At 55.3% G+C, this 14,969-nt stretch overlaps 1 protein-coding gene across 1 annotated transcript in view; it reads right to left on the minus strand.

Moving 5' to 3' along the window:
• The window catches only part of stox1 (storkhead box 1), a 305,204-nt gene that overhangs the window by 95,644 nt on the left and 194,591 nt on the right, over nucleotides 1-14,969 (minus strand). The window contains 2 exon segments of the mRNA XM_085995050.1: nucleotides 12,176-12,792; nucleotides 12,794-14,529. Of these exon segments, the coding sequence (XP_085851176.1) occupies nucleotides 12,176-12,792; nucleotides 12,794-14,529 (2,353 nt within the window).

Consider the following 14,969-nt stretch of genomic DNA (forward strand, 5'->3'; position numbering starts at 1 on the left):
TTTCATATAGACTGGGCAAACCAAATTTGCAGAAATGGTGCAGAGGAAGAATTCATGGAATGCATTCAAGATAGTTTTCTAGATCAGTACATCAAGGAACCTACAAGGGAATTGACTATTTTAGATCTACTGTAGTACTGTGCAATGAGACAGGGTTAATTAATAACCTTGTAGTAAAGGAGCCTCTGGGGAGCAGTGGTCATAATATGATAGAATTTTATGCTGAGTTTGAGAGTGATTTAGTTAAATCCGAAACTAGGGTCCTAAACCTGAACAAAGCTGTTAAATGGGTTTGATACATAGGTATGAGAGGCGAGTTGGCTAAAGTAGCTTGGGAAACAAGATTCAAAAATATGACTGTAGAAAAGCAATGGCAAACATTTAAAGAAATAATTCATAATTAAGGAATAAAAACACCATGGGAAAAATGGTCCAACCGTGACTAAAAAGAGAAATTAAAGATAGTATTAGAATAAAGGAAGAGGCTTATAATGTTGCCAAAACGAGTAGTAAGCCTGAGGATTTTAGAATTCAGCAAAGGAGGACCAAGAAATTGATAAAGAAAGGGAAAATAGAATGAAAGTTGTTGTGTCTCAAGGGGTTTTATACCCTTACCTATCTAACAATTAAGAAGGACTCCGGGGTGGAGAGTTTAGTTAACGGCCATTTTATTTACAATGTGCTTCTTCACTCAATGCACTACATTTCCCATAGTGCATTGTAAATCACCACTACGGTATCCCATGTGGGACAATTCTAATACACATTCAAAATACACAACATATTTCCTCCCCCTTAAAATAGAATGCCCACAAAACAGAATAACTGAAAATGACTATAACTTTGGAAGAGAGGGTAGACTGCCTCTACATTCCGCTAACCCTGGGGATTATTCTGCCCCATGCACACAGGTTAGCACTAACTGTAACTAAGGCGCTCTGGAGGCTGCCTTTCTCTTTGGGGGTAACGCCTAGTCTCAGGAGCAGGCTCTGGCTGGCTCTCCCGTGACCCTGCAGGCGTGGCTTCCTCCCTCGATGGCACAAGAGTGGATGGTGCCACCGTCTCAGGGTCGGACAACCAGTCCCTGCTGGAGCCCCCAGCAGGTCCTTGATCCTCTGTTTCTTGGGTTACCTGTGGCGACTGTCTTGGCAGTAACTGGTCTACATGCCGTCTTCATGTTCGGTTGTCTCCGGTGCGGACTCGGTATGAAACGGGGCCCGTCTTTTGAATGACCGTAGCCGGGACCCACCGCTCCGGGGTGGTGTAGTTACGCGCGAGGACTTTGCTCCCCACCACAAAGTGGCGTTCTTTGGACCTCTGAGCTCGTCTGCTGACTTGATCCTGCTGATTGGCGTGCACCACTGCTTCTGTGGACGTTGGCCTCAGCAGGTCAAGGCATGTCCGTAGCTGCCTTCCCATGAGTAGGTAAGCAGGAGATGCTCCAGTCGTAGCATGAGGCGTGTTTCGGTATTTCAGCAAGAAAGCATTCAGGCGCTGCTTTAGAGGAGCATCACTTCTTGCCGCTTTCAACGCGCGTTTCAGCGTTCTGACAAATCTTTCCGCCAATCCATTCGTGGATGGATGATAAGGCGCGGAGAACGTGTGCTGGATTCCATTGCTCTTGAGGAACTCCTCCATCTCCTGAGATGTGAACTGTGTTCCATTGTCGGTTACGATCTGCTCCGGCAGACCAAATCGCCCGAACATCTCTCTCAGAGTCTCGATGGTTTTCTCCGTAATGGTAGTGGACATTACTGCAACCTCCGGCCATTTGGAATGGGAGTCCACTGCGACCAGGAACATCGCTCCTTCCACTGGTCCCGCGAAGTCCAGATGGATCTGTTGCCATGGTGTCGCTGGCCATTCCCATGGATGCAGTGTTGCTGCTCTTGGCGTATCCCTGGTTGTCTCGCATGATGGGCATGATTTTGCTTCAACTTCAATTTCATGATCCAGACCGGGCCACCAGAAGTAGCTTCGTGCCAGCTCCTTCATCCGGATAATACGACAATGTCCTGAGTGCAGCTTGTTGAGGACATGTTTCCGCAGCTTTGGTGGTATGATCACTCGCATGCCCCAAAGGAGGCATCCTGACGTGACAGACAACTCCTTCCCTCTTGACAGGTAAGGTAGGAGCTCAGATGGTGCGTCTGACACCCGTGATCCGTCTCCTCGCATCACCCAATCCAGCACCTTGGATAGCGTAGGGTCCACTCTGGTCTCTTTCTTGACCTGCGGGCCGTGACAGGGGCATTGCTCACCATGTCAAAGTAGAAAATCTTCTGCTCACAGCCTTCAGAGGGCACAGGCAGCGGAAGTCTTGACAATCCGTCTGCATTGCCATGTGCTGCTGACCTCCGGTATTTGATGTTGTAATTGTGAGCGCTTAACATCAGCACCCAGCGCTGCATCTGGCACGCTGCCAGGGAGGGTATTTCTGTGTGTGGACCAAAGATGATGCCCAAAGCCTCTTTTTTGATCTGCGGGTATTTCACCTCCGCCTTGCTCAGGGACCTTGACGCGAATGCAATCGACTTCTCTTCGCCTGAGGGAAAGATGTGGGACACAACCGCGCCGACGCCATAAGGCGACGCGTCACAGGCCAGCTGAATCTGCAATGATGGGTCAAAGTGTGTCAACACTCTGGGGTCAGTCAAAGCTGCTTTGGCTTTCTTGAATGCAGCTTTGCACTCCTTCGTCCACGCCCAGGCCTTGCCCTGACACAGCAACTCATGTAATGGCTTCAACAGTGATGCCAGCTGTGGAATAAACTTTCCGTAATAGTTCAGGAGACCTAAGAATGACCGCAGCTGGCCGACATTTGTAGGTGCAGGAGCGTCGGCAATGGCTTTCACTTTCGACGGTGCTGTGTGTAGGCCGTCCGCGTCGATGACATGGCCTAGGTACTCCACTGATGGCTTGAAAAATTTGCATTTGTCCTTGCGAACACGTAAGCCATATTCTTCAAGTCTTCCCAGTGTCTTCGTCAGGTTCTGCAGATGCTCGTTGTCATCCTTTCCTGTGACAAGGATATCGTCGAGATAACATTGTACCCCTGGAATGACGCTTAAGATCTGGTCCATAGCCCGCTGAAACAATGCTGGTGCTGACGTTATACCAAAGGGTAGGTGGCAGTACCTGTAGAGGCCCTTGTGGATGGTGATGGTGAGGTACTTCTGTAAGTCCTCTTCTACATGCATCTGCAAGTAGGCTTGGCATAGATCAATCTTGCTAAACTTCTGACCGCTTGCTAGACCCGCGAAAAGATCTTCAATGATGGGTACTGTTCAGCTGAGAGCACAGGATTCACTGTTACTTTGAAATCTCCACATAAGCGAACCGCGCTGTCACTCTTCATCACTGGTACCACAGGCGTGGCCCACTCACTGTGCGAAACCAGCACCAGGACCACTATCTTGACCAGACGCTCCAGGTCAGCCTCCACCTTTGGTCTGAGGGCATAGGGAACGTTCCTGGCCTTCAGGAATCATGGCTGGCTGTCAGGCTTCACCTTGAGTTTGACCGTAATCCCCTTCATACACCCCAATTCTCCGTCAAAGACAGCCGCATGCTTTGTCAACACTGCCGCTAGCCCCGCCTCTTTGACTGACACCGCATTCACTTTTTTCCAATCCAGATGAATTTTCTCCAACCATGGCCTGCCCATCAGGGATGGATAGTCACCCTTGACCACGTAAACTGGCAGCATCACGGTTTGTCCATTAAGCTCCACCTTGACCTCCGTCTTACCCAGCATTGGGACTGTTTCCCCAGTGTAGGTCTTTAAGATGAGCTTGGCCAGTTCAGTTTTTCTTTGAATAGCTTCTCTGAAATCAAGGAGACAGCGGCCCCCGTATCCAGCTCCATTTTGACTGGTATTCCCTCTAGTAGTGGAGTGAATCCATAGCCTGATGAGCCTCCATTCACCGTTAACACATGGAGATTCAGCTCCCCATCAGAGTCTGTGTCACTGTCTTCCTGTTCTTGTTTCACCATGTGTAGGTTTTTCTTTTTAGAACGCCAGCTGGATGTGTTTCCTTGTTTGTTTTTGTGTGTCTCTGTGTAGGATTGTTTGCTTTGCCCTTTACACACACGTTCAATGTGTCCTTTCTTTTCACATTTCCGACAGGTCAGGTCTTTACACCAGCAGTCAGATGGCTGGTGACCTGACCTTCCACATCTGTAACACTCTCTGGCACCCCTTGCATGCTTATCCGGTGTAGCTGCTACCCTGTGCACTCTTGTTGCAGCCCCCAACAGCTGTGCATCTTTAGCTGCTAACTCCATAGACACAGCGAGCTCCACTGCTGATTTAAGCGTCAGTTTGTCAGTCGTGAGCAAGCGCTTCTGTGTTGCTTCACATCTTAATCCACACACAAACCTATCACGGACAGTGTCGTTTCACCAAACTCACAATGCTCAGTTAGCTTCTTTAGCACTGCAACATATTCGGCTATGGACTCACCCTCCCCTTGGTTTCGTTTGTGAAACCTGAACCTCTCGGCAATCAGCAGCAGCTTGGGTGCGAAATGTGTTTCCAAAACTTCCACAATCTGATCATATGTCTTAGCGCCGGGCTTATCTGGGTGCATCAAACTCCGTAACAAGCCAAATGTTTTTGCTCCGATCACCCTGAGGAATGTCGCCACTTTCATGTCATCTTTAATGCCATTTGCAGTCACAAAAAATCCAAAACGCTCTGTATAAGCACTCCATTGCTCTGCCGTTTCATCAAATGGTCCAAACGATCCGATTAGCATAGCCATTTTTTTTTATCTTTACACTCCTTTTCCTCCACTTTTATTTTTATTTTTACAGTCCTTTTCCTCCACTTCGTTTCACTGTATCGTTACTCTCCCCCTTCTTATTTGTGTAACACACGAACCGCCACCTTTACGAGGCGATTGCATCAGCACTAAACTGCGGGCGCGCCATTAAGAAAAGACAGGAACTTCTTACTTTAAACATCGCCGATTCCAGTGCAAAGTGATGCGCAAGTCCGTCGTCCTCGTTGCCAGTTTTGTTGTGTCTCAAGGGGTTTTATACCCTTACCTATATAACAATTAAGAAGGACTCCGGGGTGGAGAGTTTAGTTAACGGCCATTTTATTTACAACCAGCTGGAGTGCCCGGCGGTGCCGAGGGAAATGAAGAAACCTGTGAAATGTTTATAAAACTGTTTATGAAACTGTTGGGATTGTCTGTGTGGGAAGGAGACAGAGAGAGGGAAAGAGAGAGGGAAAGAGAGAGGGGGAAGGAGAGAGAGAGAAAGGGGGAAGAGAGAAGAGAGGAGGGGAAGGAGAGAGAGTGGGAAGGAGAGAGAAGAGAAGAGACTAGGAGAGGGAAGAGAGAGACTGGGGGAGAGAGAGAGAGAGACTGGGGGGGGAGAGAGAGGAGACGGGGGGAGAGAGAGAGAGACTGGGGGGAGAGAGAGAGAGAGAGACTGGGAGTGAGACGAGACTGGGGGAAGAGAGAGATGGGGAGCGAGAGAGAGAGACGGGGGAAGACAGAGAGAGAGAGACTGGGGGGAGAGAGAGAGAGAGAGACTGGGGGGATCAGAGAGAGAGGAGGGGGAAGAGAGAGAGAGAGAGAGACTGGGGTGAGATGAGAGAGACGAGGGGGTATGAGAGAGAGAGAGACTGGGGGGAAGAGAGAGAGAGAGAGAGAGAGAGAGACTGGAGGGAGAAGAGAGAGACGGGAGAGAGAGAGACTGGGGGGGAGAGAGTGACTGGGGGGGAGAGAGAGAGAGAGAGACTGGGGGGAGGGAGAGAGAGAGACTGGTGGATTTAGTTAGGGATTAACCCGGAGGAAGAAGACGAGCTCTCCCTCACTCTCCCACCCCTTCACTCTTTCCCTCCCTCACCCTCTCTCTCTCCCTCCCCCTCTCTCTCCCTGCCCCTCTCTCTCCCTGCCCCTCTCTCTCCCTGCCCCTCTCTCTTCCCCTCCCTCCCCGCTCTCTCTCCCTCCCCTCTCCCTCTCTCGCCCTCTCCCTCTCCCTCCCCGCTCTCTCTCCCTCCCCGCTCTCTCTCCCTCCCCTCTCTCTCTCCCTCCCCTCTCCCTCTCTTTCCCTCTCTCCCTCCCTCCCCCTCTCTCCTCTCCCTTCCTCCCTCCCTCCCCCTGTCTCTCCCTCCTTTCCTCTCTCTCCCTCCCTCCCCTCTCCCTCCCTAGTGCCTCAGGCTCAGCCCGACTCACCTGAGCTGAGCTCCCGCTGATGAGCTCCCGCTGCGGGCCGCCGCCCCGGAGACACCGTGGGCGGCGTAGCGCCTGAGGCCCGGCCGGAGTCACCCGAGCTGAGTTTGCACTGCGGCCCGCCGCCCTGGAGATACCATGGGTGGCGTAGTGCCTGAGGCCCGGCCCGAGTGACCCGAGCTGAGCTACTGCTCCCTCCGACCTGAAGAGCTCAGCAGTGACATCCTGCAGAGCGGAGAGGCCTGGGTGACAGGAGAGAGGGGAGAAAGTGGAGAGAAGGAGGAGGCCAGCCTTTACCAAGATGGCGGCGATGGCGGGCCGCTGGTTTGGAATCAGGCCCAGCGGAACGGGCGGTGCCTAGCTCAGGCGTGGCTGGCGAGGAGAGGCCGAGGCTTCGAGGCCTGAGGGCAGCTCATCCACCGTGGATGCAAACAACCCGCGAGCGGAGAGGCCGGGGTGACAGGAGAGAGGGGAGAAAGCGGAGAGAAGGAGGAGGGTGAGGGTGGGACTGGGGCCCATGTTCGGACAGAGGCAGAGTTGCTCCATCACAAACAACAATGGCCGCCGCTTGCTTTTCAGTTTGAATGATTAGGCCCTGCCCACACATGCCATGAAACGCCCCCCGTGACGCAGCGTGCTCCCCCCGTAGGATTGGTCAACCTTCACATCACTCAATGCTAATGAGCGGATTTCCCCCGTATGATTTGCCAACCGCTAATGAGCGGAATTTTGAACGTTTTTTGTCTACTGTCTGAACAATTTTTTGTCTGACCAAAAAGTAAATATGCCTAGGACACCCTCCTAATCATAAACCTTTCTTTTGATATAACATATGTGTAGGTACGCTCTATAACTTTTGAGTGATGCCCGGACAGACAGACAGACAGACAGACACCACTATCCTTTTATATATATATATTAGCTGGAGTACCCGGCGGTGCCGAGGCTTTTTTGAGGGCATGTTGTTGTTGGAAGAGAGAGAGAGAGCAACTGGGGGGGAAGAGAGAGAGCGACTGGGGGGAAGAGAGAGAGCGACTGGGCGGAAGAGAGAGAGGGAAGGAGAGAGAGAGAGAGGGAAGGAGAGAGAGGGAAGGAGAGAGAGAGAGAGGGAAGGAGAGAACAACAAAAGTAAACTAGCAAGAGATACAAAAACAGACTGTATAGGTATGTAAAGGACTTCTATAGGTATGTAAAAAGGACAAGATTAGTGAAAGTAAACGTGGGTCCTTTACAGGCTGAGATAGGAGAAATTATAATGGGGAATAAGGAAATGGCAGAGAAATTAAACAAATACTTTGTGTCTGTCTTCATGGAAGAAGATGCAAAAAAACTCCCAGAAATAGTGGCGAACCAAGGGTCTAGCGAGAATGAGGAACTGAAAGAAATTAGTATTAGTAAAGAAATAGTACTGGAGAAATTAATGGGACTGAAAGCCAATAAATCCCCTGGACCTGATGGCCTACATCCTAGGATTTTGAAAGGGGTGGCTATAGAGATAGTGGATGCATTGGTTGTCATCTTCCAAAACTCCATAGATTCGAGAATGATTCCCGCGGATTGGAAGGTAGCAAATGTAATCCCACTATTTAAGAAAAGAGGGAGATAAAAAACGGGGAATTACAGACCAGTTAGCCTGACATCAGTAGAAGGGAAAATGCTAGAATCTATTATTAAGGATGTGGTAACAGGGCACTTAGAAAATAATAAGAGGATTGGGCAGAGTCAACATGGATTTGTGAAAGGGTAATCATGTTTGACAAATCTGTTAGAGTTTTTTGAGGTTGTAACTAGCAGAATAGATAAGGGGGACCCAGTGGATGTGGTGTATTTGGATTTTCAGAAGGCATTTGATAAGGTGCCACACAAGAGGTTATTAAACAAAATTGGGGCTCATAGGATTGGGGGTAATATACTAGCATGGATTGAGGGTTGGTTAACGGACAGAAAACAGAGAGTAGGAATAAACGGGTCATTTTCGAGTTGGCAGACTGTAACTAGTGGGGTACTGCAAGGATCAGTGCTTGAACCTCAGCTATTCACAATCTATATCAATGATTTGGATGAGGGGACCAAATGTACTATATCCAAGTTTGCTGATGATACAAAGCTGGGTGGGAATGTAAGTTGTAAGGAGGATGCAAGGAGGCTTTAAGGGGATATAGACAGGCTAAGTGAGTGGGCAAGAACATGGCAAATGGAATATAAAGTGGAGAAATGTGAAGTTATCCACTTTGGTAGTAAAATAGAAAAGCAGAGTATATTTTAAATGGTGAGAGATTGGTGAGCAAAATGTTGGTATTCAGAGGGATCTGAGTGTCCTTGCACACGAATCACTGAAAGTTAACATGGAGGTACAGCAAGCAATCAGGAAAGCAAATGGTATGTTGGCCTTTATTCCAAGAGGATTTGAGTATAAGAGTAAAGACGTCTTACTGCAATTATACAGGGCCCTGGTGTGACCGCACCTGGAGTATTGTGTACAGTTTTGGTCTCCTTACCTAAGGAAGGATATACTTGCCGGAGACGGAGTGCAACAGAGGTTCGCCAGACTGGTTCCTAGAATGGGGGGATTGTCTTAGGAGGAGAGATTGAGTAGACTAGGCCTATATTCTCTAGAGTTTAGAAGAATGAGGGGTGATCTCATTGAAACATATAAAATTCTTACAGGACTTGACAGGGTAGATGCAGGGAGGATGTTTCCCCTGGCTGGGGAGTCTAGAACCAGGGGTCACAGTCTCAGAATAAGGGGTCGGCCATTTAGGACTGCGATAAGGAGAAATTTCTTCACTCAGAGGGTGGTAAATCTTTGGAATTCTCTAACCCAGAGGGCTATGGAGGCTCAGTCATTGAATATATTCAAGACAGAGATCAATAGATTTTTGGATATTAAACGAATCAAGGTATATTGGGATATTGCTGGAAAGTGGAGTTGAGGTAGAAAATCAGCCATGATCTTATTGAATGGCAGAGCAGGCTCGAAGGGCCAAATGGCCTACTCCTGCTCCTATTTCTTATGTTCTTATGTAATCCTCCGACCCTGACCCCAGTGCGACCCCTCCAACCCTGTCCCCAGCAAAACCCCTCCGACTCTGTCCCCAGCGAGACCCCTCCGACCCCAGTGTTACCCCCTCAGACACGAACCCCAGTGTGACCCCTCCGACCCTGACCCCAGTGTGACCCCACAGACACCGACCCCAGTGTGACCCTGTGGTAAACCACTGTTATTGTTGTTCACCGTTGTTGTTGTTGCTGCACACTGTTGTACCTATGCATGTCTCTGCTGGCTCTGCCCCGGCTCCACCCACAGGCCCAGGTATAAAGGTGATTGCTTTGCAGCCCCCTGCCTTCTTGGAACCCAGTCAACCACGAGAGGCATGCTCTGTTCTTTGCTAATAAAAGCCTTTAGTTACTCTCCTAACTCTCCGTCTTTTATGAGTAATTGATAGCGCATCAGACCCCTCTGACCCCGGTGTGACCCCTCCGACCCCAACCCCAGTGTGACCTCCTCGGACACCCACCCCAGTGTGACCCCACGGACACCGACCCCAGCGTGACCCCTCTGACCCTGACCCCAGCACGACCCCTCCGACCCTGACCCCAGCGCGACCCCTCCGACCCTGACTCCAGCGGGACCCCTCCGACCCTGACCCCAGCAAGATCCCTCCGACCCTGACCCCAGCGAGACACCTCCGACCCTGACCCCAGCAAGACCCCTCTGACCCTGACCCCGGCGAGACCCCTTCCGGCCCTGACCCCAGCGAGATCCCTCCGACCCTGACCCCAATGAGACCTCTCCGACCCTCACCCCAGCAAGATCCCTCCGACCCTGACCCCAGCGAGACCCCTCCGACCCTGACCCCAGCAAGACCCCTCTGACCCTGACCCCGGCGAGACCCCTTCCGGCCCTGACCCCAGCGAGATCCCTCCGACCCTGACCCCAATGAGACCTCTCCGACCCTCACCCCAGCGAGACCCCTCCGACCCCTCCGGCCCTCACCCCAGCGAGACCCCTTCCGGCCCTGACCCCTGCGAGACCCCTCTGACCCTGACCCTAGCAAGACCCCTCTGACCCTGACCCCAGCGATACCCCTCCGAGCCTGACCCCAGCGAGATCCCTCCGATCCTGACACCAGCGAGACCCCTCCAACACTGACCCCAGTGTGACCCCTCTGACCCTGACCCCAGCGAGACGCCTCCGACCCTGACCCCAGCAAGACCCCTCTGACCCTGACATCAGCGAGACCCCTCGATCCTGACCCCAGCGAGACCCCTCCGGCCCTGACCCCAGCGAGACCCCTCCGGCCCTGACCCCAGCGAGACCCCTCTGGCCCTGACCCCAGCGAGACCCCTCCGGCCCTGACCCCAGCGAGACCCCTCGGATACTGACCGTGGCGAGACCCCTCCGATCCTGACCCCAGCGAGACCCCTCCGGCCCTCACCCCAGCGAGACCCCTCCGACCCTGACCCCAGCGAGACCCCTCCGACCCTGACCGTGGAGAGACCCCTCCGACCCTGACCCCAGCGAGACCCCTCCGGCCCTGACCCCAGCGAGACCCCTCCGGCCTTGACCCCAGCGAGACCCCTCCGGCCCTGACCCCAGCGAGACCCCTCGATCCTGACCCCAGCGAGATCCCTCCGGCCCTGACCCCAGCGAGACCCCTTGGATACTGACCCCAGCGAGACCCCTCGATCCTGACCCCAGCGAGACCCCTCTGGCCCTGACCCCAGCGCGACCTCTCCGGCCCTGACCCCAGCAAGACCCCTCCGGCCCTGACCCCTGCGAGACCCCTCGATCCTGACCCCAGTGAGACCCCTCCGGCCCTGACCCCAGCGAGACCCCTCGGATACTGACCGTGGCGAGACCCCTCCGACCCTCACCCCAGCGAGACCCCTCCGGCCCTCACCCCAGCGAGACCTCTCCGACCCTGACCCCAGCGAGACCCCTCCGGCCCTGACCCCAGCGAGACCCCTCCGGCCCTGACCCCAGCGAGACCCCTCCGGCCCTGACCCCAGCGAGACCCCTCCGGCCCTGGCCCCAGCGAGACCCCTCGATCCTGACCCCAGCAAGACCCCTCCGGCCCTGACCCCAGCGAGACCCCTCGGATACTGACCCCAGTGAAACCCCTCGATCCTGAACCCAGCGAGACCCCTCGATCCTGACCCCAGCGAGACCCCTCTGGCCCTGACCCCAGCGAGACCCCTCCGGCCCTGACCCCAACGAGATCCCTCCGGCCCTGACCCCAGCGAGACCCCTCGATCTTGACCCCAGCGAGACCCCTCCGGCCCTGACCCCAGCGAGACCCCTCCGGCCCTGACCCCAGCGAGACCCCTCGATCCTGACCCCAGCGAGACCCCTCCGGCCCTGACCCCAGCGAGACCCCTCCGGCCGTGACCCCAGCGAGACCCCTCGGATACTGACCGTGGCGAGACCCCTCCGACCCTGACCCCAGCGAGACCCCTCCGGCCCTCACTCCAGCGCGACCCCTCTGACCCTGACCCCAGTGAGACCCCTCCGGCCCTGACCCCAGCGAGACCCCTCCGGCCCTGACCCCAGCGAGATCCCTCCGGCCCTGACCCCAGCGAGACCCCTCGATCCTGACCCCAGCGAGACCCCTCCGGCCGTGACCCCAGCGAGACCCCTCGGATAATGACCGTGGTGAGACCCCTCCGACCCTGACCCCAGCGAGACCCCTCCGGCCCTCACTCCAGCGAGACCCCTCCGACCCTGACCCCAGTGAGACCCCTCCGGCCCTGACCCCAGCGAGACCCCTCCGGCCCTGACCCCAGCGAGACCCCTCCGGCCCTGACCCCAGCGAGACCCCTCAATCCTGACCCCAGCGAGACCCCTCTGGCCCTGACCCCAGCGAGACCCCTCGGATACTGACCCCAGTGAAACCCCTCGATCCTGACCCCAGCGAGACCCCTCGATCCTGACCCCAGCGAGACCCCTCCGGCCCTGACCCCAGCGAGACCCCTCGGATACTGACCGTGGCGAGTCGATGCCGCTATCCCCGGTAAAGCTGTGGTTCTCCAGTGTCTCCAGGTGACTGTGCTCCTCTTGACCTGTCCGTGATAACGCAGCATTGTGCGAATGGTGAAGAAATCCCAGTTTGTGCTCCAAGTTTCTCATCAATTGTGCTTTCATTCCTTGATGCACAGCCCAGAGCTCCTGGCCAGCTGGGTTTCTGCTGCCTTCACTGGTCAGGTCTCGAAGAGCCTCTGGCTCAGAGTCAGCACCTGTTGCGTTACAGTAATCGAATATGCTGCTCGCCAGGAAGTCTGGTGCTGCTCTGCACCCACCCGGATGCTCCTCTTCCTCCAGGTGTTCGTACACTAGCTGTGACATTGGTCGGTGTCTGTGCAGCTGCGTGTGGGGCTCCTTCCCACACCAGGGTTTAGACTGCCCCAAGCTGCTGTTACTTGCTTCTAACCAGCCGGCTGCTTGCTTCTCACAAAACTTGTTGTTTGCAGCTCGCTGTTCCTCCAGGAGAATCTTGGTTAAAACCCAGCTCTCATTGGACAGCCCGGCTGGCACACCTTCAATGCCAGGGCGATGCCATTCTGGGTCGTCGACACAGCCAAGACCGGGCAAGGGTGTGGACAAACTGGCTGCACTGTGTGATCTCAGCATCATCGTTGAGATAAAGTGAGCTGCAGGCATCGTCCTCATCCAGCTCTCTCTGGTACAGAGTCTGATCATCATCAGTAAAGGTCTCACTCTGTCTCCCATCAGTCTCTGGCTCACTGGCTGCCCCACCCTCCGGCTCACTGGTTTGCCTTTGGGGCATTAGCTGGGCCCTGGATCGATGAGGCTGGTTCGGGAGACTCTCCACACTCCCAGGGTTTACTGTTGTAGAGACAGCAGGGTTGTGAGCCTGTTTGGGAGCCTGGTCCTGCCAGGTGTGAGGGAGAGGACCATCCCCACACTCATGGCTCACCTCATGCCTCGTCACATGGTCATGTTCGGCGCTCTCCTGCTCTTGGCAAGCTCTCCCTGCAGCCTGGGTAGGACCATGCATGTGATTTGAAGTGTGGTCACCTGCGGGTGAGACGGGCTTCTGGCTCTTGCTCGGGCGATGCTGGGTTTGGCAGCCAGTCGGTAGACGGTGTATGTGCACGGTCCTAACAGCATGGCTCTCTGGATGGCCCATCGAATCCTCCTCACCTGGCCTGAGATGGCGACTACCATTGGGTTGGATGTTCTCCAGGGGACTCTCCCCCACCGAGAGAGCACTGTCTGCCCTGGCAGAGTCCAGGGACCGTGCCCTCCGCCCCTCAGTCCTGGAGCTCCTGAGCCTGGTATTTTGAGAGCAATGGTGTTTGACCTCTCTGGGAGGTACCCTGGAGAAAGGATTGTCGATTCTCTTCTTGTGGACGGGTGCGGTCGGGCTGCTGCTCCTGCAGGGCTGGGCATTCAGCTCCTCCAGCGGCGGCTGCGCGCCCTCACTCCTTCTGGGCTTGGCCGGCCCCCTTGCCCTCGGGCCACTCGTAGGCCCGGCCAGCCCCTCGCTGGCCTGCAGCAACACCCTGCGCTTCGGCCTCTGCTTCTCGCTGCTCGGCCGGGTTCGCTGCTGGTGCTGCGGTGCCTTTGGCGGGCCGCCCTTAGAGCGGTGCCTCTGCTTGCTGGTGAGCTGCTGTGTGGGGGCAGCGGGGCAGTGGCCGGCCTCCCCGCCGGCCAGCTTCCTCATCAGCAGGGTGTGCCTGACCAGGTTGTCCACGGTCAGCCCGGGATTGATGCGCTTGATGAGCTGGTGCTCCACATCTCGGGGAATGTTGCCCAGGCTGACCTCGTCCCGCACAGGCCACTCCTCGGGGGGGAACTGGGCCGACAAGGTGCCGTACACTCGCCCCCGGCTCGCCTTCTTCGTGTTGCGCCGGAACAGGCTGAGGCCGAACTTTCGGATGGGGTTTTCTTTCTCTTTGGCCCTGCTCAGCTGACACCCCTGCTGCCCAAGCGATGTAGAGGTGGCCCGGTGTTGCACCAAAGGCCGGGACTCCCTGCAGCTCCCCTGGCCCAGGCCCAGGCTGCTCGGCTCCACCTCCTGCTGGCTGAAGCAACGGCAGGTCTTGCAGTGAGCTGCTGTGGGAAGCCCCGGGCCCGGCTCCTTCCCAGGCTCCTGCCCCGGGTCCGCGCAGCTCACCAGGTATGTGACGGCAGGCGGCAAGGGGGTGCGGCCCTCACACGGGGCCCAGGGCGGGCTCTGCTTCCCTACCTTGCCAGTGATGAAGTAGGTGTGCAGGGTGACGATGAAATACCCTTCTCCGGTGTGATAAATCTTCCTGTCCTGGATCAGCGAGCCCAGCGCGTTGTGCAGGATTTCCTGGGAGGGCCTTGCTATACCTGCAGAATGAAGAACAAGCTTTTACATCAATTAGGAACAGGAGGAGGTGAGGAAGGATCGGGAGAGGGGGATGGTGGGGGGTAGGAAGGATAGGGAATGGGGGGAGGAAGGATAGGGGATGGTGGGGGCAGGAAGGATAGGGAGAGGGGGATGGTGGGGGGGAGGAAGGATAGGGAGAGGGGAATGGTGGGGGGTAGGAAGGATGGGGATGGGGGGAGGAAGGATAGGGGATGGTGGGGGCAGGAAGGATAGGGAGAGGGGGATGGTGGGGGGGAGGAAGGATAGGGAGAGGGAATGGTGGGGGGAGGAAGGCTAGGGGAGGAGGGGGGGAGAAGGATAGGGGAGGGAGGGGGGAGGAAGGATGGGGAGGGAGGGGGAATGGTGGGGGGAGGAAGGATAGGGAGAGGGGAATGGTGGGGGGAGGAAGGCCCAAGATGTG

This window comes from Somniosus microcephalus, chromosome 8 (genome assembly GCF_052327205.1).
Source record: "Somniosus microcephalus isolate GS21.2 chromosome 8, FLI_Smic_1.0, whole genome shotgun sequence".
Lineage (NCBI taxonomy): Eukaryota > Metazoa > Chordata > Chondrichthyes > Squaliformes > Somniosidae > Somniosus > Somniosus microcephalus.